This window comes from Primulina tabacum, chromosome 12 (genome assembly GCF_025594145.1).
Source record: "Primulina tabacum isolate GXHZ01 chromosome 12, ASM2559414v2, whole genome shotgun sequence".
NCBI lineage: Eukaryota > Viridiplantae > Streptophyta > Magnoliopsida > Lamiales > Gesneriaceae > Primulina > Primulina tabacum.
Window position 1 is genome coordinate 37,024,854 of NC_134561.1, and position 25,492 is coordinate 37,050,345.

Here is a 25,492-nt window from a genome sequence, read left to right on the forward strand (position 1 = left end):
TTTCGACGTTGTAACACCAATTGAATTTTACAAAAAAAAAAAATCGAAAAACCATATATTTATTTTCCAAAAAGCTAGTTATTCAAAGTTTGATTTTATGATCTGATGAAAATTGCTTAAATAAACCTCAGAGAATTATATTATACGATGCACTTGGCCAGACATTGATTTTTCCATTGCATTTGAACCAAACGCACTGAGAAAATAAATCCAATGAAAATATTTATTTGAGTCCAAGATTCCACTTTGTTCCCATTTTGGAGAACTATCTGAAGATATTTCGTATCCCAAATCTTTGAATTTTTCTTACGTTGTCATTATTTTTCTGCAGTTTAAGCTTCCACTGATGTCCTAAATTTAAGGAACAAAAAAATTTAAAATAATTTTTTTTGTTATAAAATTAAAAGGATTCGATTGATCACTAATAAATTATTTTAATCCAGGAAATATCAAAAAACAAAAGTCAGATATTTTGTTAGGTATTATTATTTGAATGGGCTTGTTTGAATGGATGGAGATTTTTGTAAACATTTATCGTTTTATTGAAAATATAACGAATGATAATGATGCGACTTAAATATTTTAGAGTATGTTTATTGTGAGACGGTCTCACGAATATTTATATGTGAAACATGTCAATCCTACCGATATTCACAATAAAAAGTAATAATCTTAGTATAAAAAGTAATATTTTTCATGGATGACCCAAATAAGATATATGTCTCATAAAATACGATCCGTGAAACCGTCTCACACAAGTTTTTGCCAATATCGTAACAGCTATAACGAGATAAGAATAACAAATAAAAATAATATAATAATAAAAGAAAGAATCTCTCTGCACAATGATTATAAAATTAAAGGTTTATAATGATGGTAATTAATTATTTATTCTCTCTTTTCAGAAATTATCGAATAAAATCACGACTTCAAGAAAGTTTAAATAAGTCGATGATTAGTAATTCATCTGACACCAAAATTTTTTAAGTTTGGGACGAGTTCTCATATTTCATATCCCCAAGATGAGTATGTCTCTTGTGAGATTGTCTCACGAATCTTTATCTGAGACGTGTCAACTCTACCGATATTCACAATAAAAAGTAATATTCTTAGCATAAAAGTAATATATTTTCATAAATGATCCAAATAAGATATTCGTCTCACAAAATACGACCCGTGAAATCGTCTAACACAAGTTTTTTCCCCCAAGATTATAGCAAAATTTTATCTCAAGATATCTAAAGAATATGTTTCTTGTGAGACGGTCTCATAAATATTTATCTGTGAGACGGGTCAACCTACCGATATTCACAATAAAAAATAATATTTTTTATGAATGATCCAAATAAGAGACTCGTCTCACAAAATACGACCCATGAGATCGTTTCACACGAGTTTTTACGTTATCTCAAATCCAAAAAAAAAAGAAGATTAAATAAAATATTAATGGGTCAGTTCAAAGACTTTTCTTTCGCCCTTGGTACCATCAAGATTCTAGTGCAAATTGCCACCAAACTATAATAAAACAAAAGAAAGCTAGCTTTATTTTAATTTTAATATAATAAAATGGATTGCTTTTAAATTTTTATTTAAAAAAAGACCCACTTTTATTATGTAAATTACGACTTTAATTTAATTGCATGCGCGAAATTCCTTGTTAATTTTAATATTGTTCAAAAGCCTGAAGGGGTTCTTCTTTTAATAAGCTGACACCCAATTATATTAACATGCAAAGCTTCATCAATCTTATGAATTATCGATTTGATGGCATCAAATTCTGTCTTATTTTTTTCAAAATTGTTAATTCCATCTTGTTTTGAAGGTTTACTACAGGTATTTGATGTAAATTCGGATGCGGATAATCTCTAATCAATAAATTTGTTACGATATATTTTTCTAAATCGTTTTCAATATGTTGTTGTACACCGATTGAGATGATGAATACTTAGTTGACGAATACAACCAAAAGATGACCATGTCAATTGAGATGACAAATACTATAGTTTGATATGAAGGATGAGATATTAGTTTGTTATGAATAAGTTTTATCTTTGGTTAAGTTTCTGGAAATATGCTTTGACTGGTGTTTGAGGAAGAATACATTATTGCTTGAACCGAGTATTGAACTCGATATCAAATCGGTGACTATGAATCTGATACTACGAACAACAAGATAAACGAATTTACGTGGTTCGCTCAAAGACCTACATCCACGGAGAATAACCAAGCTTGTTTTATTGATGTCACCACAATGGTTTTACAGAGTTTTTACCAAAGAAAAAGAGTCCACCTCTAAATACATCGTTTGCTCTCCTTTTATAACTCTCGGCTATAGTTCCCACAAAAACATGGATTCTTCTCCATGTTGTGCTTATCTAAATTTGCTCCTCAAATATCAGTTCGTCCAGCTGTTGTGTTTATCTGCACAGGTTGCCAGCAAGGAGTCCTTCCAGCAGAAGAGTTCTTGTGATTCCCTATCAGTTATTGAGTCCAGCTGAGATATGTTTCTTGTCCTTCTGTATTTAGTTTGAATGGTCCAACTCTTTGTGAGACATACTCCAACATAGTTGATCAAAAATCTTTATTTCATTCAATATCTGACTCAACTTCTAAAAAAATTAGATATAAATCATTATATTTTCATATACATTATTTCATCATCTCATGTTACGAGCTCGGATTATTTTTCTCACATCCATATGCTAACTGTGGGGACCCGGACGCTAATCATCTTATTAATCGTCGTTGGGACTAATTTAATTAATTATAATAAACATGGTCTAAATTTTTTTTTTTTAAATGCGGAACGTAATGACATACATCTTAACATACACTTCAGTATTAAAAGTACAAATCTTGCACTATATACAATCAGTCTCAACTAAGGTTTAACAACTATATAACAAGTGTTTAAACCCTAACTCTAGTCCAAGTCCGTAGTCTCCATTCTAACTCGATCTTTCTTCACCTCTGTGACCCTGAACCTGTCCCACCTGTTGCCATGCACACATACAGACAAGACAACAGCCGGATAACTCCGGTGAGATATAAATATCCCAGTATAAACAATGTATCAATGCAATCATATAAAACATATATAAAAGCATAAACAATCATTAAAACATGTATCTAATCTGACTACATGAATCAATACGAATCTGTATTTAAGTCAATGACTTATTATCTTATCTCAACTTATTTCTAACCTAGGGATCCCGATCTAATTTAGACTTTGGTATGCTGTATCGAATGTCTACAATAGATGTCGATCTACATCTAAGCTCATCGATACACCGTAAGTCTAGAGTCTACGCGGTTCTGACAAAGACTCGGCGGTTCTGCCCTAGCTAGGCCGATCTGCCCTAGACTCAAACTCTGGCTCTGCTATAATTCAATAGACTAAACATATCAATCTGATAATCTGCAAATATCAATGCAATAAAATAAAGTATGTGATTTTGGGAAACTCAAGTCAAACCTAACTCGAGTTGTGCAATCCCGAATCAACATTTATTTATACCTTTTATTCTGTCGCTCTGATGCAATCGAAGTCTCGACTCAAGGCCTGTAAATGTTCAATCTGGCAATGAAAATATCAATATACTGTATCAATATTCTATTCAAATCAAAACATCCCCGTCTTATCAAATTCTGACGGTACAACAGTACAATCTTGCGATACCGGTGATACCACACCAGTATATACTAATTCCAATAACTTATAATCAACCACCGTACGAATCTGACAACACATCTCAGTCAATTTAACTCTGAAATTCATAACAATTCCATAATCAATCTGTTTCTTAATCTGACTTCGATTCTATGATGTCTACTATGTCAAGAACATCATATATGAATTCCATGCAATTCTGACAATATCATAATTTCAAAACATGTCAAAACGTAGTAAAACTTACGTCCAGTTGTAGCCTGCGTCGATAGGAACACAGTATCGAAGTCGGATTCAAAATCGGACGGACGAATTTCTCACAAAAGGCGTAAGGATTTTCTATAACTTCACAGAGATATTTTCTCGATTCTTTTCTGATTCTGAAGGATTTTCGTACGTTTTGTATAAATATATATATACATTCACGCATGTAAAGAAAATGGCTCATCCTACATGCAACACGTCTCGCGCATATGCGCGACCCTTCTCGGCGCATATGCGCGAGACAGTATGTCTCGGCGCGTGTCTTCTCAGCCGCTCGCGCATATGCGCGCCTCAATTCCGCGCATATGCGCGAGGCTCTCTGGACTCGACCTGTGCAGCTCGCGCATATGCGCGCCCTCATGTCGCGCATATGCGCGAGGTCTTCTGCCCATTTGGCGCATGGGCGCGCATCACGTCGCGCACGTGCGCGAGAAGCACTGTCCTCGCACATAAATTATCACACGTTATCTCAAATCGTGTCTCGGTTAATCCTCTCATAATCACATCAAATTATAAATCAATAATTACGGATTACTAGGATAAAATTCTCGGGCATTACACTAACAATGTCAAGATTTACCAAATAATATCTCATTGCCATCTAACACCAAACATTTCTACATTATTCAAATAAATTGACTCCTATATATAAATTTTAATAGTAAAACAAACAGTAGAAAGTATAAAATAATTGTCAAAAAATTCACCAAGCAAATGAAAAGATTAAAGAATTTGATTGCACGATATATATAATATTAAATCAGACTTGACGGAGGTTTCCCTTTTTCTAGGTTAGTAGGGTAGGTATATATAAATAAAAGCAAAAACTTGTGTAAGACGGTCTCACGGGTAGTATTTTGTGAGATAGATCTTTTATTTGGGTCATCTATGAAAAAGTATTATTTTTTATGCTAAGAGTATTACTTTTTATTTTGAATATCGGTGGTGTTGACTCGTCTCAAATATAAAGATTCATGAGACCGTCTCACCAGAGACATACTCATAAATAAAATGTTAAAAAAAGTGATGAACAAAAAGAAACATTAAATCAGAGGATGGTGAAACCTAGGCTGGACATCAATCGAGTTGGTTCTCAGATTTTTCAAACCGATTCGATAAATATTCAATATGTATTCGAATTTATCGAACTCGAACATATTTTAACTTTTTTCGAGATAAACTCAAGTCAAAATTATCAAATTCGATAGTTCGCAAACCACTAGTGAGTCTAATTTTTTAATTAAAAAAAATTACTTTCGAATCCATATCGTCAAACTTTACTATCTCAATAAGATTTCGAATAACTCGCGAATAATTTTGAATCAAACTCGAATATTCTTAATTCGAGCCGAATTCAAGATTTAAATTTTTACCAACTTTTGAATCGATTCCTTTCGTTTACCCCTAATGAAACCTATGCATTATTTAGAGGCTTTTAATTCTTCTCGAATTATTTTTGGCCGAAAGGTAGAAAACAACTTTCTTTTTCTTCTTCTACTAACTTTTTTTAATTTATTTTTCTTTTCCATCCACTCAAATACATAGTGATTGATGTGTAGGAATGTAATAAATTAAATTTTTGCTGTGTAAAATTGCATAAAATTAATCCATTGTCTTCCTACAACCTCTTTAACAAATCAAAGTGTAAATCAAACTACAAAACATAGACCATCCAAAACCAAAGAATGATCGCCGATGTGACTGTCTTATAACGAAGTCCCGAGTTCAAGAACCAGTTATAACAAACCTCGCCCCCGGCTAAAGAAATAAGAACGGATGTTTCCAGTGTGTAGGGAATCGGACAAATATTCTATCACCATATTGAAGTATGTATAACCAAATGTAATGGAAGATTTGTTGTACTGCATTATTTGGAAGCCGAAAGTTTGTTGTTCCCTTTCTTTCTTGACACGCTAGTCTCCGGCCCTTCCTCTTCTTCTGCCTTTTGCTCCGCCTCCAGTATAGCCAACTAATGAGTACACAAAAATATGTTAGATTGTATGATTCTTTATATAAATGGCATATCTGGAGATGAGAATGTTACCTCATCCAGTATCGGTTTCAGTTCTTTGTACCGAGATTCAGCAAGATCAAATCCATCTTTACGAAGTTCCTGAAGTGCCAATATACCATGCAAATTTTCAAATTTTTTCTTCCTCCTGATCTTATCTTATTGTAAATATAAACAGAAAACCGACCTTTCCAGTGTGTTGCGTGTGTTCATAAGCTGCCATTTGCCAGTACATATTTGTCCGCTTGTAGAAGTCCTTCAGAGATTCTCCGGGCTTCATCAGGTGAATTGTAAGATCAGCCGTTGGTGATAAAAATACCAACTAGAAATAATCAATCTTGAGTTTGAGAGAGTACATACCATTGGAGTTCTCTGTGAGTCAGAAAGACCAAGACTGGCTCTGATTTGCTCGATCCTCACTCGTTTGTCCTTTCTTCGAATGTTTTTTCCTTCTCCTTTTATCATAGCAACAGCGTCGCCCATTTGGAGAGATACACTCGCACCATTTGTACCCTTAACGAATTAAAAAGTTTGATCCATTTTAACAATCAGTCAAAAAACATGATAGCTATTTTAAAAATATTTGGCACCTCTATAGTGTCCTCTTCATCACTGGACTCTTCAACATCATCATTTTCACTTTCGCTCTCTTCCATTTCACTATCGTCTTCTACATCTTCGTCATCTGAGGCTTCAACCCATTCGGATTCAGATGCCTGCATAGAGGAACAAATAAAATTCCGAAAAAGGAAAGGAAGTACCGCATTTGCATTCGAAGAGATGCTTTTTTAATTGCACTTTCATTGGATTAATAAATTGCACACGAGGTGAATTTGGTAGAGGTCGATCAAGGAAGAATTTTTGCAAAAAGCAGGAAAGGTTTGAATAAAGTCAGCATTGTTGATGACAGAAAGTGGAGATCAAGAAAGCTGGGTAATTATACATAAGCAAGAGTAGAGGCACCAACCTGTATAATGCATTTCCATTCATCCAATTTGCTAAGGTTAAGCATATATAAATCATCAAGCGTAATTTCTTGATCTCTAATTTCCATCATACCCCCATAGATATATAGTGTATCTTTTCCAACTACCGTGCAGGAATTAATGCGTCCACAAGGTTTCACTATCTGCATATTCAACTCAAATCACGTAAACATTAATATACGAACCATACGTCCTTACCATTAAAAGAAAGGATGCACTAACGGAAAGTTTCGTTAGTGGACTGACCTCAGGAGAAACGGAATTTTGCACAGCAACCCTTTTGCTAGATTGAAGATCTTTTTTGCCAGATCCAGAAGCTACTTCACCTTCATCTATTGACGCATTTCTTTTCATATCATCAGATATATTATTGACATCAATCTCCATGGCAGTATCATCATTGTCAGAATTTTCATCTTCATCAGAGGAAAAATTCTCTTTTACCACTATGCTTATCTTGCTCCCAAAATCTGTATTATTTGGTCTTATAACCAAATCCTTCTTCGACTGCATAGAATTTAATCAGCTACAATTGTCAGGACGTCTAATGGGAGAGCACCATTTGAAAGAATGGAGCTGGCAAGAATACCTTGTCTTTTGTAGCCTTTTCCTTTCGCAGCTCTAATGGATACCTTTGTTGAACATAAAATTTACATCACTTTATTGACTCAGATTAATTACTTCTAAGCAACGCAAAATGGTAATGGAAAAAATACAACACATCAACATTTCTGAAGATGGAATTTTTGGTATCAGACAATACCTACATATCTATAAGAAATTTATAAAAAAAAATTCAGTGATTTCTATTTGACACATATTTAAAAACAAACAGATAGGAGTAATTACCATCTATGATTATCTAATTGAAAACCATAAATTTCGTTCAAGAACAAGCTGATCATTGTGTCACCTGTGAAAAAATACGGATTAGAATATGTGAAAAAATAGAGAGCACAAATTCAATAAAAGAAAGAAAAACAAGTTCCAGCAGGCATGACAACTATATTGCATCTTATTTAGCAACTATTATCGTTTAAGTATATTGAAATTACACAGCATGGTTGCCTTTCATTTAGGTAAGAATCCAAGGATCATATATCATTATAATTTGGCCAGGGAAAAAATTTGAAGTCAACTATCAAATCTTCTAATTGATGCTAAAAGAAGAGGATCCAATTTTCTAAGAAGACAAAAGAGAAATGAAAATGAATTTAAAATAACCTTCCATTTCCATATCCACCACTCCTCCAAATAGCAAAGCCCTTTTTTTGTGGACACACATAGAGAAACCAGCACGAGGTCCAGGAGGCATCCCACTCTTCTTCACCTTTCACATCAAAATAGAAATGATTAATTTGTTGCAGTTGCTAAAAATGTTTGTAACTTTGTATGAGGACTAATGAATTATTTAACAGCTTATTGCAATATAATAACAGTTTTGGTAAATAATTAGAATATATAGGACCTTTTATCCGACTTTCAAGAATGTGTATATTACGTTCAACTTGCATAATTTTTTTAACATAAAACAAATGATTGGATTGAAATATTCTTCATAGCTCTCTGAATTTACAAAAGCATAAGCCTTACAGTGAGAATAAAGAAAAATGGACCAAGTAAACAAGTAAAACAAAGGCAAACTTATTAGCAAAAAAACATGACCTGATCTTAAACAATTAACAATTTATTTGGTCGTTGAATAATATCACGATCAAACAATAAATTTGAAATCTGGATTTATTTTGTGTCGAGATGACAATAGAGTGTCATGGACAAAAACATAGTATAACTCCACGAAAATCCCAAGTATTCATAAAAGACCAGAGATGAGGCAATAAAAGATGTCACTTATCATGTGCACCAACATTACAGTCTTGTGGGTATGAACAAGGACAGAGAGAAACAAGTACCTTATTCCACTCCCAAGTTCTGGGATCAAGATACCACATATCTGAATGAACGGTGCCTTTCTCAGAGACTTTTTTATCTGATGAAGAGACCTCTTTTGAATAACCGCCATATAAATAAATCTGAGATAAAATAGCAAGCATTTATTGAGTGCATGAATGATTCTATTTCTATCACGACCGTATAATTAAAATATTTTATTAAATTAAAATATAGTTATACCATCAACCAGAAAAAAGAAAAGAAATAAGTATCACACAAGTAGCATAAATCTGAACTTGCCGTTATACAGAAACACGACGATTAACTACAAGAAATCTGTAGATCGGATGAAGGATCACATGCCATTTGATATGACTGGTCAATGTTTAAAGGTTTATTGGTTCATTAATGCTCCTAGGTCAATAACTTACAGCCATAACATGATGACAATGTTGCATTTCTGGAAAATGAGTTACAAGTAATTGCAGCACAAAATAAAACAGCAGCTCAGCAATTGCATACCGAAATTAGATCTATATATTCTAAAGATTAAAAGAACTAAGAATAATGAGCGCATTACAAGGTGCACGTATTAGTTTGTAAGAATCAATATAATCAGACTAGTGAGAATACTTTGTAAGAATCAATATAATCTAACTAGGGGTGATTGTGTAAAAGATGGTATAATCTTAAGAAGGAAATAGACGTTCTTTAAGTTGATACTTGAGGAAATGAAACAAAATAAATAACTTACTGTATCTTGGTAAACAAGAAATTGGAAGCCACTTCGAGGGCTTGGCCACAAGGATCCAGGTCTAGGTTTAATTTCTTGCCACTGTTACAGAACGAGTTACAAAATTTGTGATCGAGAAAAACGCCACCAATAAACATTTGCAATAGCAGGTCAATTATCCTCATCACCATACCTTAAACTGATCAAGGTCAAATATATGTAAGTCGTTGAAATACCTGTAGCAATTGAAGTTTGTAAATCTCATAAAAATAGTGCTAGAAAACACATATGCTAAATTTTTCGAGTTGCACAGTTCAATCTAAACCAACAGGCATATAACATCTTGTTTTAATATAAAATGCTATAGAAATGTGATGGCCGAACATAAAAAGTAGAACCATATCAGTTTACATGGGAAAAATATCAGATCTATCTTGAGAGCGAAATAACAACCTCACTTCTCTGAGAGTATCATAAAAGCCTCCAAAAATTACGATTTTATGCTTGTACAAGACCTACAAAATGATGACAACTGAAGAACATGAATTACAACACCTGGAAAAAAAAACATTACGACGACGAGCTCAACAATTTGGATAAAATAGAATAAAAAGGTAACCAACTACAAATTGAATTCAATAACACCGTGCACAAACACAAACTCCTCCTGAGAGAGAAGTAAAAGGCAATGCAGTAATACTCAAAGGATGAGTAGGGAAACGGCGGAGAAAAAATAGAAGAAAACCATTATGAGGAAGAGTTAATGCAAGGTCACCTTCTAATTCGCTAGTTGTCATATTACAAACACCTAACTAATATTGAAATTCAATCCTTCATATGACTATCAGGACAACTTTTTGACAAGTCTCTTCCTTTGATTTAAGCCATCACCAAACATGCAGCACTTTACTTATCAGTATAGCATAAATTCGAAACTTGTCCTCTAAAACACAAGTTACTACGTATTAACTGATAAAAAAAACATGTTTGGAAGCCGCTAACTTAATTGGATCAATCAATACCTCAGTAGTAGGGATGTAAAACGAACTAAGCCGCTCACGAGCTACTCCGAGCTCGGCTCGATAAAAAACTCGTTTGAGATCATTCGTTAAGTTTATCGAGCCGAGCTTGAGATTAAGGATATTTGGCTCGTAAACTCGCTCTCAAGCTTGGCTCGTTTACGTGGCTCGAGCTCGACTAGTTTGTTGACCTTGAGTGTACAACAATAACTTGCATTGTCCAACATCGACTCATTGTTGTTCTCCGACCTTAACTTAAAAGAAGTTAGCTCAAGCAGAATCTGAATCGGCTAGCTCGTGCAAGAAATTTGAGTGAAAGGGAAGTATTGAAAGGCTATAAAATGAAAAACTTACTCCCTTAAATTCTTATATCTTAATTAACATTTTGGCTAAGAATGATCGACGAGCTCGAAAACGAGATTTTTTAACGAGCTCGAAAATAAGCTTGTTTAACAAGCTCGAAAACAAGCCCTCTTAACGAAGATTCAGACTCGTTAAACATGATAAACGAGCTATTAACGAGCCGAACTCGAGATATTCGCGAGCTTAATAATTTTAAATGAGCCGAGCTCGAGCCTCATGATAAAAGCTCAGCTCGAGAATCTATACATACCTTAAACGAGCCGAGCTCGAGTTTGATATTGTTCGGTTCGACTCGTGTACATCCCTACTCGGTAGCTTTGAAAAATCAAAAGGAGAAATTGACCCTCCATTATAATTTAACAGAAATTAAATTGTTTGTTTTTTCCTCACAAAATACTTTCACTACTATAAATGAAAATCAAAATTAATTTAATAGGCTAATGTCATTCTTGGGATAATAGGATAAGAAAAATCATTATCTAGTAATTGTTTTTGACTGGTGAAAATAAGCGTGCCTGAAACATCAGATCCACAAGTGTCAGCTCTTCCTAAACAGAAGGTCTAATGGAAGGCTAAGTGACGTCAATGATGGCTAGCCGACATACATGTTATAGAGAATTAGCAATGGTGGAGCTTAGATAAGGATAAGGTCATGCTTGTAAAACACTTTCATTGTCGTTACAAACATAACCCCCACCAACAAAAAAAGAAAAACGAAAACAAAATTAAAGTCGTTATAGAAAGCTCTGACTTACCATCCGATGACCTGATCGTGGGCTCGGACAACCTTTATAATTCAATTGCTCCCATTGATTTGTTTTCAAGTCCAAAACCCAAAAGTCCTATACCATCAAATTTCAAACTGATAAGTAAACCATTCATGAGCATTGATCAATGGCATCAACATGCAGTACTTACCTTGTAGTGGTGAAATCTCTCTTGATTAGGAGATGTAAATTCACCACCTAATAGCACAGGCCAAAACAAAATATTTTTAGATCTAGCACAATAGCCAAGACGTATGTTGTATGCATTTATTAACCCACATATCACGTATTTATGCAAGTATGTGGAATCTTGGAGTTTACCATAAATATATAGATAGTTCTTCCAAGCCACCGCCTGATGAGCACTTCGAGGAGGAGGGCTATTGGGGCTTGAAATCAATTTCCACTCTTGTTTTTCCACATCATATCGATATACGTCACCATATACAAATGTCTGCATTATCAATTTGAATCTCAAACTCATCGGTTTCAAAAACAGAGAGTCTTATCATTTATTATCTCTGTAATAGGCTACTTCCTGTCACATTTATTCAGCAGAGTTATAATAAATTATATACAATGGACAAGGTTGGGGTGATCTAACCCGTTACTTTCCAATAGAAACTCTTAAAATTTAACGAAATAAACCATTTTACAACTCTTAATAGTTCACAAAATAAAGCATATTGGAATATCAATTGTTCTTTCAAACCCAACTCCAACAACTATACTTCCTAAGTTGTACATTACCACCTGATGAAGAAAATCTGAGGAACAAGCGCAGTTTACAAAGCCAACATATAGTCTAATCAGTGTTAGAATTTTCCCATTCACATTGAAACCGCCATACAAGCTGTTCTATCCATGCATTAAATATTAAATAAACAACTAAAAACAAGAAATCTCGCCTTGTTTCCATTGTAAAATTCACCACCATAAAGAATCAACTCCGTTTCCTTCAAAGGATTGATGGTTAACTACATAACAAAATTAACAGAACATAATCATATTTGTAATTATAAAAAAAAAAGAACTCAATCATCTTTTGAGCTATTAAAATTTAATGCATGAGAAAATTTCAGATCTTCCAAGGGTTCAATTAAACTATGAGTTTACCGAACAATTCGATCTTGGAGAAGGTGCAGGCACATTATCTTCGATATGGACTTCCTTCTTTTTAGCTTCTTCTTTTTGTATATTCAACTGCATACAGCAAAAATCAGCTACATTTACACTCATCCCATTACTAAACAGAACTTAATCAAATGACAGGCAAGCCAATGGTTAAACTATTCCTCTCTAGTTCTTATTTTTAGAAAGAACTAAATTTTACAAGAATACATTCTCAACCACAAGCCATAAAAATCAATCCGAAGACTCGATTTTTCACAACCATACGACAGACCCTTCTGCAAATTTACTCAATTCTATGTTCTGATTCATACAAGCCAGTCTTTTTTTTTTTTCTTTTATAGTTCACAATTTGATAACCAGTATAGCATCAATGACCTCTTCGGGGAGAGCTTCTTGGACTCTCACCAGGTTTTTATAAAAAAATATGTTTTTCTCTACTTCATAGTTTTCAAAAAGATGAAACTTTACAAGATTTCATACTAAACCGCAAGCCATAAAAATCCATTCAAAGACTCGATTTTTCACAACCATACGACAAGCCCTTCTGCAAGTTTACTCAATCCCATGTTCTGATTCATACAAGCTACTCTTTTTAAACTTTTACAGTTCATAATTCGATTACCAGGATAGCATCAATGTCATCTTCGGGGGAGAGCTTCTTGGACTCTCGGCGGGATTTTTTCTCCTCAGCTTTAGCAGTTTTCTTCTCCGTTTTCTCTTTCCCTTTGCCAGGTTTCTTCGTCTTCTTCCCCATTGTGATTTTCTTTGTGCTCTTCCACGGCTGCGAAGCTGATTTCTGTGTTCCCTACTTGGAAGTGGAAACCTTTTCTGACTTGTTACTTTGGATACATCAAGTGGAAACAAGTTCTAAATATTTTATATTCCTAAAATAATAATAATAATAACAATGAGCTATTTGTTAAGCTTAATTAGCTATTAATAAGTTATATATTTTTATTTTTTACAATCTAAAGAAAAAATTTATTACAAAACATAAATATTAAAAAAAATACAATTATAAGTGAAGATTATTTTAAAATAATTATTAATCTTTAAGAAACAATATAAAATAACGAGGTATTTTATTTAAAACAAAATATATTTTTTTAACTAGAAAAAATTTATTAAAAAATAAATATTAGAAAGAAATAAAATAAGTGATATATTATTTCAAAACAAAAAAAAAAATGCTTCACTATCCACACAAAAAATAGTTACTTTACTTACTTTAATGATATCTCCCTTGCTTAGCAATAATAAATAAAATGTTGTTTTAGAAATAAGTTGTATATCTCAATAAAAATAATATTGTATAACTTTAAAATACTGACGTCATAATCTTCTTTATCGTCGTCGTCATCGAAAAAAATGTGATAATAAACCGCTCCTATTGAATATACAGTTGTGATATATTCGTGAAATCCTATAGGTTGAATTTTGAAAAAAAATATGTTTGCAATATGATAAATAAAATAAGATATTGAATATTGAACTAATATGATACACCTTTTTTATTTATATTTATCAAATAGCTTATTACAATAATTTAAAAAAAAAATTACCAGAGAATAAGTTATACTATAATTTACTTTGGGTCTACTGTTTGATGAGGCCCACTTTCATGCCTCATCCAACAAAGTGGGCTACATGTTTTTAGGCCCATAATGTAATTTTGACCCAATGACCATAGCTGAGTTTGCATCCTTCGTCCCAGTGAATCGACCAGCTCGAGAATCTCGTTGGTCACCCGCTCTGCAAGAAAGCTCAGAAAGATTGGAAATGGAAGCTGAAGAGGGAACGCAGCAGCCGCAGCTTGTGCTTGCCCACAAGCTATTCCTGCTCACGCAAAACGACGTCGATGACATCGAGAAAGTCCGCCTCCGAGATGAGGTCTTCAACTTCATCATTGCCAATGGTATTTGTTTATTTTTCCTCGTTTTTTGAAGTTAATTTCGAAGTTTTATGTTATTATCTATGATTATTATGGGTTCTGGTTTTTGGGTTTTAATGGGATGTTTTTTTTTTTTTGTAGATATGGCTCCGTTGTATGAAACCCTAGTTGCCAACAAGATTTTTGATTTGGATCAGAAGGCGCTCGACTCGATGCATGTCAAGATCGAGGAAGAGCTGAAGAAGCACGATGAGAAGTAAGTCGGATTTGACGTATGAGTTGTTACGTTCCTTTTCAGTTTAATTTTGTTCTGGGGGGTGGGGGTCTTGTTTATGGATTGCTTTATGAGATTTTTGTGATTTAGGATTTGTTGATAGGGGAGAATTTAGACAGCATTGTACTTTTGTTGTTGTTTTACACTGCACTATGGTTTTTTTCATAGTCTCTGGTCTCACCCGTTCCCTTTCAGAAATGAAGCTGCCCTGCAGTCCTTTGTTGATTAACTTTGAGTTTTCTGTTGCTTCCGATATCATTAATTTTTTTGTGTGATTGGCTTGATATCAGGTATTCTTGAAATGTTTATCTACTGGAAAACAAGTATGAATCTTTTGGATCCATTTGATTATCTGTTATTTTATCCTTTTGATCCTGTCTATTGAAATTGGAATTAATTTTTTTTTTGGTCATGAAAACTCGTTAAGAGTTGTAGAATTTGTGATAAGAACTCGAGTTATAATTTGAACAATGAAGATTTGACGGTGCTAACTGCTCGAAGAGTAACAATGTTGTTGTTGATTGTAGATACAAATTGTGAGTCGGTTAAAATTGCTGAGAAATGGTCTGTCATTGAGGGCAGGGGCGCGGGGGCTTATTGTACAAGGATCTTGAACTTTTGGAGTTGAGTAGGTTGCTGGAGGTACTGTCTTTTGAATGTGGGATTTGGGAACGTTATTTGAGTCTAACTTCAGATATTTTATATTATATGAACTTGAGATGAGATTAAAAGTTATTCCCCTTCTGCTGTGAGATTGATGAGTCTATGATCAACTTATGTTTGGGAAGTTTCTTCTTGGGATACTATATATTATGTTAACAAGCTTGTACAAAATACAAGATACTCTATTGCTTTGCTAGATTAGTTCTAGAACTCTCATATCTTTATATGCTAATATATGGTTCATGTGCATAAATATATAGATAGATGCTGCTACATGTTTAAAAAATCATTATTTTGAGATCATTTGCATATTTGGGTGAGTTATGAGAAGAGAAATGGAGTTTGAAACTCTAAGGGCTCGAAGAATGCACCAAGATGCCTCCTTCTCAAGTTCGGTGGAGCTTATCTCTGAAACTCTAAGGAATTATGTTTTTTGTTGGTAGCCTAATTAACCTTTGATTGGAGAAAGCTTACTAAATGACTTGAGGTACATATTTTGCTCTTTTGCAGTACACCATTGACCATTCGATTTCCTTGGGGTTTAATGTGTAGTCAAACTCGCATTGTTATTTGAGACTTTAAACTTCGTTGATCATAAAAACTACTTGTCTGTATTTATTGTTCCACTACAATTTATTGTTTGTTACTCTTTACTTTTTGTAATATCTTCATCTTGATTCAGTTCATTTTGGGCAAAACTTTCTCTACTTTAAAATTTTAACCTATTTCTGTTCTGGGCAAACCATTGCTTAATGCTTCTGTCTCTGTGGCTGAATTTATCTAGGATTGCTGACGCAGAAGAAAACTTGGGCGAGAGTGAAGTGAGGGAAGCTCACTTGGCCAAGTCCTTATTTTATATTCGCATTGGTGACAAGGTACAAAAATAACTCTATGTTCTTCTGTTGTATCATCTTTATCAGTTTAATGAACTATCTTTGACATTATTTAATATTTAGGAGAAGGCACTGGAACAACTGAAGTTAACTGAGAGCAAGACTGTTGCAGTTGGGCAAAAGATGGACTTGGTATTCTACACGCTACAGATTGGTTTCTTCCACAAGGATTTTGATCTAATCTCAAAAAGCATTGATAAAGCAAAGAAGTAAGGGGAATTATAGATCTTGCTTCTAGATAATTTTTTTCCTGGCCTTGTTGTAGTTTTATTTATCATGGTCCATCCTTTGGTTCTGACATTCAACATTACAGCTTGTTTGAAGAAGGAGGTGACTGGGAGAGGAAGAATCGTTTGAAGGTGTTTGAAGGCTTATATTGCATGTCTACTCGCAACTTCAAGAAAGCAGCTGATCTTTTCCTTGATTCTATCTCAACCTTCACAACTTATGAGCTATTTCCCTATGACACCTTTGTATTTTACACGGTCCTTACTAGCATCATTTCCTTGGACAGAGTTTCCTTGAAACAAAAGGTAATTTAATATTTCTTCTAAGGTGGTCATGTTGCGACTAGAAGAACCAGATGTGCTAAGTAACCAACTTTCTTATTACTCTTGTTGGGATTTGTTGCAGGTAGTAGACGCCCCTGAGATCTTGACTGTTATTGGCAAAATTCCATATTTATCCGGCTTCTTGAATTCTCTTTATGATTGCCAATACAAATCATTTTTTACGGCTTTTGGTAAGTGTATGTACGGACAAAAGTTGGTCATCCTTGTTTGACACTTGCTCAATTCACATGAAAATCTATTCTTTGTTGTCAATTAAGATCCTTACAAATAAACATTTATGATGTTACTGATCACATTTCCTGCATACAACTTTCAGCTGGTTTGACTGAGCATATTAAGTTGGATCGCTATTTGCACCCTCATTTCCGCTATTACATGAGGGAGATTAGAACAGTTGTTTATTCTCAGTTTTTGGAATCCTACAAGAGTGTGACTATCGAAGCTATGGCTAAGGCATTTGGAGTGACGGTGGACTTCATTGATCTGTGAGTTGTTTATTTGATTCTTTTTTATGATTGATAAGGCCATAAATTAGTATCATCTGCTGTCTCATCATGTTATTGTAGCTCAATACGGTTTCTGTTTCGTATACAGGGAGCTATCGCGATTTATTGCAGCTGGGAAGCTACACTGCAAGATAGACAAGGTTGCCGGGATATTGGAGACCAATCGTCCTGATGCTAAAAATGCACTATACCAAGCAACCATCAAGCAAGGAGATTTCTTGTTGAACCGTATTCAAAAGCTATCTCGAGTTATTGATCTTTAAAGTAGGAGAAATTGAGGCATTTCTGTAGGGAATATCCTAATTCTAACGAGGACTGTGTTCATTTTGTTACTTCTGTCGAGTGTGTTCGTATGAATTGACATGTTTCATATTGGCCTTTGATTCCAGCCGAACTCAAATCCGGTAATTCACACCGTGCTTGAAATTTTAAGCACGATAATACACTCACTCTAGTTCCTTGTTCAGTGGGATTTGAGCATCATTAGTTGTTGTACCCTTGACATTGTATGTAAGAAGCAGTCAACTGTGGAAGGGAAACTAAAACTTATCGATGTTTTTGGAAATTGCAAGTTAGCCAGAATATTTTTTAGTTCAAGAAATATTGGGACCCTGCCATGGAATGTGAATATCCTATCAAAAACAGAAATTTGTTATGAAATCGACTACAAAGGATGCAATATTCCGTGTCCAAGAACAATCATTATAACAATTATACAACGAGCAAGAACTACCAATGTGGTCCCCATGCATTTTGTGAATGAAATTCACCATTCAAGCTCCGGGGGAACCATTGTTTTCTTGGTGAGAACTCTGTATTGAGCTATTTATAAATATGGCTAGGAACTGTTGGACGTAGGTGAAAAACCGGACGATGAAGAAGAATAGCAACTCTCTATATCCATATACTTCGTGTCTGCCCTGCTTTCTGCATGCTTTGAGATCTTGTAATTCGAGAACATACAAAGAATAGACATATTTGTGCTTTGCTTCTCATTCGAGGAGTGTGCAGATCGAGAAATACCACTCGGGTTTGGAGAAGACTCGGCTGATGCGCAATCAGCATAAGACATCACCTCCTCTGGTGGATGAGTTGCAATGGTACTATGGGTATATGTCGTCGCAGAGCCCTCCGAGGTTGCTCTTTGGCAGCACTGAGAGCCTTGTTTAAGCTTCAGAAGTGTAGATTCTGTATGCATCATTTGGAACCAAAAACTCGATGAGTTAAAATTAAATGAATTATATCATACCACGCAGAAACCAAACTGAAAATTCATCATCTTGTAAATATTTAATAGAAAGTGTATATCATTGGTTCCATGGTACAATTGACTCCACGAATCACAGTAGTCAAGAAACTTGTTTGCATGAAACAAGCTACTCCGACCAGAAAATGCCAAACCAAAAATAGGCACTAATTACCCAACAGTCGCTAACTTCGTTAAATCTGACAGAAATGGGTAGATTAGGATTAAGATTTCACACAATTACAAGGTGAGAGACTAGTGTGAAAAAATTCATGCTTGAAGAATTCCAAATACCTTTTGCTCATTGTAATACTAGAGAATGCAGTTATGTAATACGATCACTAACAACAATATAATCAGAGCAACATAAGCTATGGTAAAAAAGGCAACCCCGAATTGTGACCGTACGAACCGTATAGTTGTTTACCAGAAAGATCACCTTGACGTTTGTGATAATCCCACTGATCATAGTATTCAAGATCCCATTAGGATGGTGAATCCACTTGCCACTAGACACAACTCAAGGCTCGATCCTCTACAAAGGGGTGTTGTATCTTGTGTCTCATAATTAGCATTTGTACTACAAGAGCTTCTCATAATATGGTGGCAACTTTATCGCAAATTGCAATGACAGAGAATTTGTAAGCATCTAGTGCCTTCCAATATCACAAGAACTTCTACTGAGACCATCGCACAAATTAATTTTGTGAAGCAAATCTCTTATCCGACACGCCCAATACATGAAAAAATATAATTTTTTATTGCCAAAAGTACTGTTTTTCATTCCGTCTCATGGATATAGTCTCAAATAATAGCAAAAGTTGTGACTCGTAGTAACAACGCCAACAAATTCAATGGCTCAAATACCAATAATAGTGTCTACCTTCTAATGTCCTACAAAATGCTATATGTATAATGTTAAAACACAATTCAGATCCTTTTAAAATGTACATAAGATCTAAGAATCCTCGCTGCTACACAGGCTTGGATCCCGAGGGCCAAACAATTTCTTCAATGGCGGTCTTTGTAATTTCATGAAGGCGGGCAAACCAGATTTTAGGAAGGATTACCATTCGAATTCAATTAATTCATCTTAAATACCTTCGAAGTCAACTAATTCATCTTAACAGAACATAACAGAAATCCCATTACTTTTCTGCCCAAATCCAAAACAAGATATCCACTTTTCTGCAGAAAATAGTTGGGCTAGCGTGTATTAGCAAGAACTGGAAGCCAAAAACCGGCACTGTAACACAGTAATTCAACCATAAAGAGATACTGAACAAGAAACATTACAACGGGTACCGAGTAAATCTTAAGCATAAACATAAATTTCCGAGTAACAAACAGTGGCACTGACCATATATCGAGAGGGAATCGTGTTTGGAGATCTTGGAAGATGACCTTTCCATTTCCAGTAGTTCCAGAGAGCTTATCGGTGATGATCTCACTCTACCCAACATTTTCTTCTTCGCTGTACCTTGTGGCGAAAGGGGAGGAAGAAGAGGATGAGTCGAAAGCAAGATTCTTGACTTTTTGAATTATTTTCCCTTTTTTTATTTTTTGAACATTCTGTGGGCTACGACGCGCCAAGATTATAGCGGGATAGACGAAAGCAGGAAATTCCATCGGTTGGCCGGTTTATACATGACGCAAGTGCTGTGTTTTTGTACATTTTTTATAACTAACAAAAAATCACGTGCGGATGAACGCATATTCTAAATGACTAAAAAATAAATTAATAATAAAAATATTTTTAATCTTTGCATAATGTAATTAAATCCATCAAACAATATTTTGTTCGAAAAAAGATAGATCAAAATAAATTATAAGAATTTGGAATAATGATTTATAATATTAAGTACTAAATTATACTAACATAACAATACAAATGTAATGATATGAAAGGATTTGAATTGATTAAGCTAGAAAACATTTTAGTATATGATGTTGATATTTATCTACTCATTACATCAATTAATTGATAAATATGTTCCTAAAATGTAAAAATTACATCTTGAAAATCTAAAATAGTACTTACTTATAATTTTGGAATAATTAAGAACATGAGACAACAATTTTTCATTTTAAGTTATATTCTAAAATATAACCACGTAAATGTCGTAAATTCGAAATCTTTCACAAACTTACATTTTGTTAGTCGATAAATTATATAAAATAATAATAAAACATTACATTAGCTAAAAAAAGCTCATGGACACAAATTGTATTTTGTGAAAAAAAATTAATATATTTAAACACAAGAATTGAAAATAAAGTAAATAAATACTCCATTCACCTCTTTTAAGGATGACAATGGTAAATAGATTAAATTATCTATTCCTCTATACAAATTCAAAGGCATCACAGAGATATAAATTTAGAAGTTTAACATAAAATATAGAAAATTAATTATAGACTATTTTCTCCCTCTCATTTAAATTCTAATTTGTATATATTATTTGCACAACTGGTAATTCTCATTACATAAACCACAAAAACTCTTGTGAGACGGTCTCACGGATCAATTTAGTGGGTCGAATCTTTTATTTAGATCATTCATGAAAAAATATTACTTTTTATGCTAAGAGTATTACTTTTTTTATTGTGAATATCATTATGGTTGACCCGTATCACAGATAAAAATTCGTGAGACTGTCTCACAAAAGACTTACTCTATACCAACATAACTTTCAATTTAGTTATGATAACGTTATATTAAGAATTATTTGTTGGAATATCTTGCTCTTACTCTTTTTTGACTAATTTGTGTCATTTTATAAAACAATTTCATCATAATTTTATCTATGTATCATTTGACTCTACTTTTTTTCTTCATATAATAGATGCCGTCATTGATTTTTTTTAAGAAAAGTAAGCTGAAAAAGTATCAATTGTGATAACATACGTGAATAAGCTCAAAAAAAAAAATTTGTTCAAAGTATGTGTTTATTGATTTTTTTTATTTAATATTTGACTACCTTTTTGACAATATAATTATTATTATATACTTATATGTAAATAGCTCTACAAATACAAATAAAATGTCATGGAATTATTGTTATGATTGAGTACTATTTGATAATATATAAATATGGGTAGACCTAAATAAAATAGAATCTATGAGAGTAATTAAGACAGTTAATCATTCAATTTATTTTATTTATTATCAAAATTAGTGGGAAAAAACTAATGAAAAAATTGACTGGTTTTCTACATATTTCTTTCTCATTTTAGCAATTTTACAACAATATTTTTCCAATAGCATATCATCCGATGTATGTGGATTAACGATTCATTTGTCCACACTTTTATAGATACTTCTGATTCAAATTTATTATTTTTTTATTAATATTATTTAAATTCACAATTAAATTTAGGTTTATAATATATTATATTTGTTCATGCATTTAGAAATTAATAGTTTGACAAAATAAATTTAAATTTTTTATTAAATATAAATCCGAACCATTTTTCTTCGGTTCGGTTCGATTTTCTACCAAAACGGTTCGGTTATTTCGGTCGGTTAATTCGGTTTGAGTATAATTATTTAAATTAATAATATAAATATATTATAAAATATAATATGTTAACTTTTCCTCAGTAAAATATTTAAACATAAGGTCTAAATTAGTCAAACAAACAACAATCAACTAAAAATTGTTCAAAATGGTTTTTCATTCACTAAATATCATAACAAAATATATAATATAAAAAATTATAAATTTAATGAAATTTCGGTTTTTTCGATTTTTTCGGTTTTGACATATATAATCCGAAACCGAACCAAATAAACTTCGGTTTTAACATTTATATCCGAATTACAAAATTCGAATTTCGGTTCGGTTTGGTGTTCGGATTTTTCGGTTTGGATTTTCGATTTTTTCGGTTTTATCCGAAATTTGAACACCCCTAGTGAAATAGCACAATAAATAACATAATTAATTTAAGTTAGAATTGAAATGAAAGTCTAAAAAAATTATTAATATGAAAAAAATAATTTATATTAATATTAACATGGAGAAGAAATTCAAAGTATAAAATTATAACCATAAAATATGGTTAATTAGTATTAATTATTAATTAATAGAGTAAATGTGAAATTACCACATGTATTACCTAATAATGAAAATAAGTAAACATGTGAATGGTAATAATATCCGTTCACAATGAAATATACACACATATATATATATATATATAATTTTGAAGTTTTTTTTAAATCTAATTAAACTAAAATTTGTTTTTAATAATTCATTGAATGTATTCAAATGATAGTGAAATAGCACAATAAATAAAATAATTAATTTAAGTTGGAATTTAAATGAAAGTCTAAAAAAATTATTAATATGAAAAAATTAATTGATATTAATATTAAGTAAATTTAACCGTATGTTTTTTTAAAATTAGCTCAAATATTTAAGAACATGGAGAAGAAGTTCAAAGTACAAAATTATAACCATAAAATGTGGTTAATTAGTATTAATTACTAATCAATAAATTAAATGTGAAATTACCACATATGTTAGCTAATAATGAAAATAAGTAAACATGTGAAGGGTAATAATGTCCGTTCACAATGAGAAAACATTTCTATGATCCACAATTTTATAGGTATATAGATAACTAATAATTCTGCACACGCGATGTATGTGTGTACAATCTTTTTTATCATTATCGATGGACTAAAGTGAAATTTGACAAATTATGGAGGGACTAAATTGATATTTGAATGGTTGAAATAAAAAAAATAAAAATAAAAGTGTATGTTGAAATTTAAAAAACAAAAGTGTAATATTAGTATCATACAAAGGTAAAATTGAAAAAAAAAATTGGTGTCCTCTCAAGCTAATTATTATCATGTTTTCACACTTAATAATATAGTAAAAGCAATGACTGATTGAATTCGTGGCACTTTATTTGGGGTCCATAACCCATGAAGAATGCCACATTTTCTAATAATACAAAGTGTGAGAATTTTGTTCATTTTGAAGTATTGTAGGCAATAATAAATCATTAAAAACTATTACAAATTTTATTAGCGGAAACGAATCATACAAAATATTAATAAATTACGATAGAGTTTTACAAAATCAAATAAGAGTAGATCTCTTGTGAGACGGTCTCACGAATCTTTATCTGTGAGACGGCTCAATCCTATCAATAGTCACAATAAAAAGTAATATTTTTAACATAAAAAGTAATACTTTTTCATAGACGACCCAAATAAGATATCCGTCTCACAAAATACGACCCGTGAGACAGTCTCACGCAAGTTTTTGTCATCAAACAAACGTAGAAGGTAAAAACTGACGACAACTTATTATAAATATTCCGTACAAACTTACTAATAGACTAAATAAATTAAATTAAATAAAATAAATTCTTAAATAAGATGCGATCAAGATGATGATTGTTAGTGTACCGTTTTCTCGCTCTCAATGAAAATCGGATGTTTAAATTTTTTGTGTTTAGGCAATCAAATCTAAATGTCATATGAATGAAGTAAATCATGCGACACCCAATTTGGGATTTTATGGTGTTACCATTACCTAGGAATAGTTTACTTGTTCAACAAATAAAAAAATGATTTTTGTGTCTTTTGAGTGTGAATGATTAGATACGACATCCTTACATATCTTGTGTTTGATTCAAATTTTATGATAATCAGAGCTAAAAAATAATAATTATATCATCACCATCTTTCATTTTACCATTCTATCTTTTGTTGTATCGTCCTATGAGTCATGTAGTGCTATTTTTTTATTAAGTGATTATAATATGACATTTCACTTTTAATAATTTTTGTTGAGAGCATGAATTTGAGCATAATTACACCTCAAAAGCTAACTTAAAAGTGAAAATTATCCAAATTCACATATACAACTCTTAATAATCTAATACAAATCGATGTTGAATATCAAACACCTATACAATTTACAATCAAATATTTCCTATTAATGCGTAATACATCCAATATATTTCACGATCAATTAAGAATAAAAAGGCAAAAACTTGTGTGAGACGGTCTCACAGGTCGTATTTTGTGAGGCATATCTCTTATTTGATCATCCATAAAAAATATTATTTTTTATGTTAAGAATATTACTTTTTATTGTGAATATTGGTAGGGTTAAACCGTCTAACAGATAAAAATTCGTAAGACCGTCTCACAAGAGATCTATTCAAACAAAAACTAAAAAGTAATGATAAATGTTTTTTTAATAAAACTATATGATCATTCAATATTGCTCAAGCTAATACTTTTTGCACGCATTATTTTCCACATTAAAGTGATGTGTAATAAATGCATATTATATATATTTTTTGAGTTGACAAATTTATATTAGATTATTACAGAAATATAGATGAAAATATACAGTTCTAAAATATTTTAAAAAATTTATTGTACTAAGGAACAATGTTTACCAGTAGCAAAATGTTTATTAGAAATTTAAAAAGTTGATTTTGTTCGTAATTTTTTCCCAAAATTTGCATGAATCCATCCAAATTAGAATTACAAATAAATAATTTTGAAATCCAAAGTTTAATGAGAAGAGAGAAAGTGGAATTGAAATTCAACATACTACAACATTTCTTCCCC

At 32.5% G+C, this 25,492-nt stretch overlaps 3 protein-coding genes across 4 annotated transcripts; 1 reads left to right on the forward strand and 2 right to left on the reverse strand.

Moving 5' to 3' along the window:
* Nucleotides 1-5,502: 5,502 nt before the first annotated feature.
* LOC142520886 (uncharacterized) lies at nucleotides 5,503-13,681 on the reverse strand. The gene is made up of 20 exons (XM_075624046.1): nucleotides 13,466-13,681; nucleotides 12,826-12,912; nucleotides 12,618-12,686; nucleotides 12,031-12,163; nucleotides 11,861-11,907; nucleotides 11,698-11,784; nucleotides 10,014-10,075; nucleotides 9,754-9,796; nucleotides 9,582-9,662; nucleotides 8,848-8,967; nucleotides 8,159-8,264; nucleotides 7,784-7,847; nucleotides 7,524-7,566; nucleotides 7,181-7,441; nucleotides 6,916-7,077; nucleotides 6,539-6,664; nucleotides 6,309-6,461; nucleotides 6,136-6,222; nucleotides 5,982-6,050; nucleotides 5,503-5,906 (listed from the first exon to the last, which is right to left on the reverse strand). Exons 1-20 carry the CDS (start codon nucleotides 13,595-13,597, stop codon nucleotides 5,805-5,807), a joined length of 2,034 nt encoding a protein of 677 aa, XP_075480161.1. The 5' UTR covers nucleotides 13,598-13,681; the 3' UTR covers nucleotides 5,503-5,804.
* Nucleotides 13,682-14,540: 859 nt separating this feature from the next.
* Nucleotides 14,541-18,108, forward strand: LOC142520563 (26S proteasome non-ATPase regulatory subunit 6 homolog). Of its 2 annotated transcripts, none has more exons than XM_075623597.1 (8): nucleotides 14,541-14,758; nucleotides 14,876-14,990; nucleotides 16,456-16,546; nucleotides 16,628-16,773; nucleotides 16,878-17,097; nucleotides 17,198-17,332; nucleotides 17,476-17,621; nucleotides 17,731-18,108. In XM_075623597.1, exons 1-8 carry the CDS (start codon nucleotides 14,623-14,625, stop codon nucleotides 17,903-17,905), a joined length of 1,164 nt encoding a protein of 387 aa, XP_075479712.1. In that variant the 5' UTR covers nucleotides 14,541-14,622; the 3' UTR covers nucleotides 17,906-18,108. The 2 variants fall into 2 exon arrangements, with proteins under 2 accessions (XP_075479712.1, XP_075479713.1); XM_075623598.1 differs by having other exon boundaries at nucleotides 14,542-14,758; nucleotides 17,198-17,306; nucleotides 17,453-17,621.
* On the reverse strand, nucleotides 17,789-20,522 carry LOC142520565 (uncharacterized). Its single transcript, XM_075623599.1, has 2 exons — nucleotides 20,249-20,522; nucleotides 17,789-18,830 (listed from the first exon to the last, which is right to left on the reverse strand). The coding sequence occupies exons 1-2, from the start codon at nucleotides 20,349-20,351 to the stop codon at nucleotides 18,481-18,483; spliced, it is 453 nt and encodes a 150-aa protein (XP_075479714.1). The 5' UTR covers nucleotides 20,352-20,522; the 3' UTR covers nucleotides 17,789-18,480.
* Between the last annotated feature and the right edge of the window lie 4,970 nt (nucleotides 20,523-25,492).

Coding starts and splice junctions, on each gene's coding strand:
- LOC142520886 (XM_075624046.1), bottom strand. CDS start 13,597: ATGGGGAAGAAGACGAAGAAACCTGGCAAAGGGAAAGAGAAAACGGAG. Junction 7,848..8,158: donor GGTGGATATGGAAATGGAAG/GTTATTTTAAAT, acceptor ATTTTTTCACAG/GTGACACAATGATCAGCTTG. Junction 6,051..6,135: donor ACACGCAACACACTGGAAAG/GTCGGTTTTCTG, acceptor TTGGCACTTCAG/GAACTTCGTAAAGATGGATT.
- LOC142520563 (XM_075623597.1), top strand. CDS start 14,623: ATGGAAGCTGAAGAGGGAACGCAGCAGCCGCAGCTTGTGCTTGCCCAC. Junction 17,333..17,475: donor GTATGTACGGACAAAAGTTG/GTCATCCTTGTT, acceptor GAGCATATTAAG/TTGGATCGCTATTTGCACCC. Junction 17,622..17,730: donor ACGGTGGACTTCATTGATCT/GTGAGTTGTTTA, acceptor TTTCGTATACAG/GGAGCTATCGCGATTTATTG.
- LOC142520565 (XM_075623599.1), bottom strand. CDS start 20,351: ATGTTGGGTAGAGTGAGATCATCACCGATAAGCTCTCTGGAACTACTG. Junction 18,831..20,248: donor CGATTCCCTCTCGATATATG/GTCAGTGCCACT, acceptor TGATGCATACAG/AATCTACACTTCTGAAGCTT.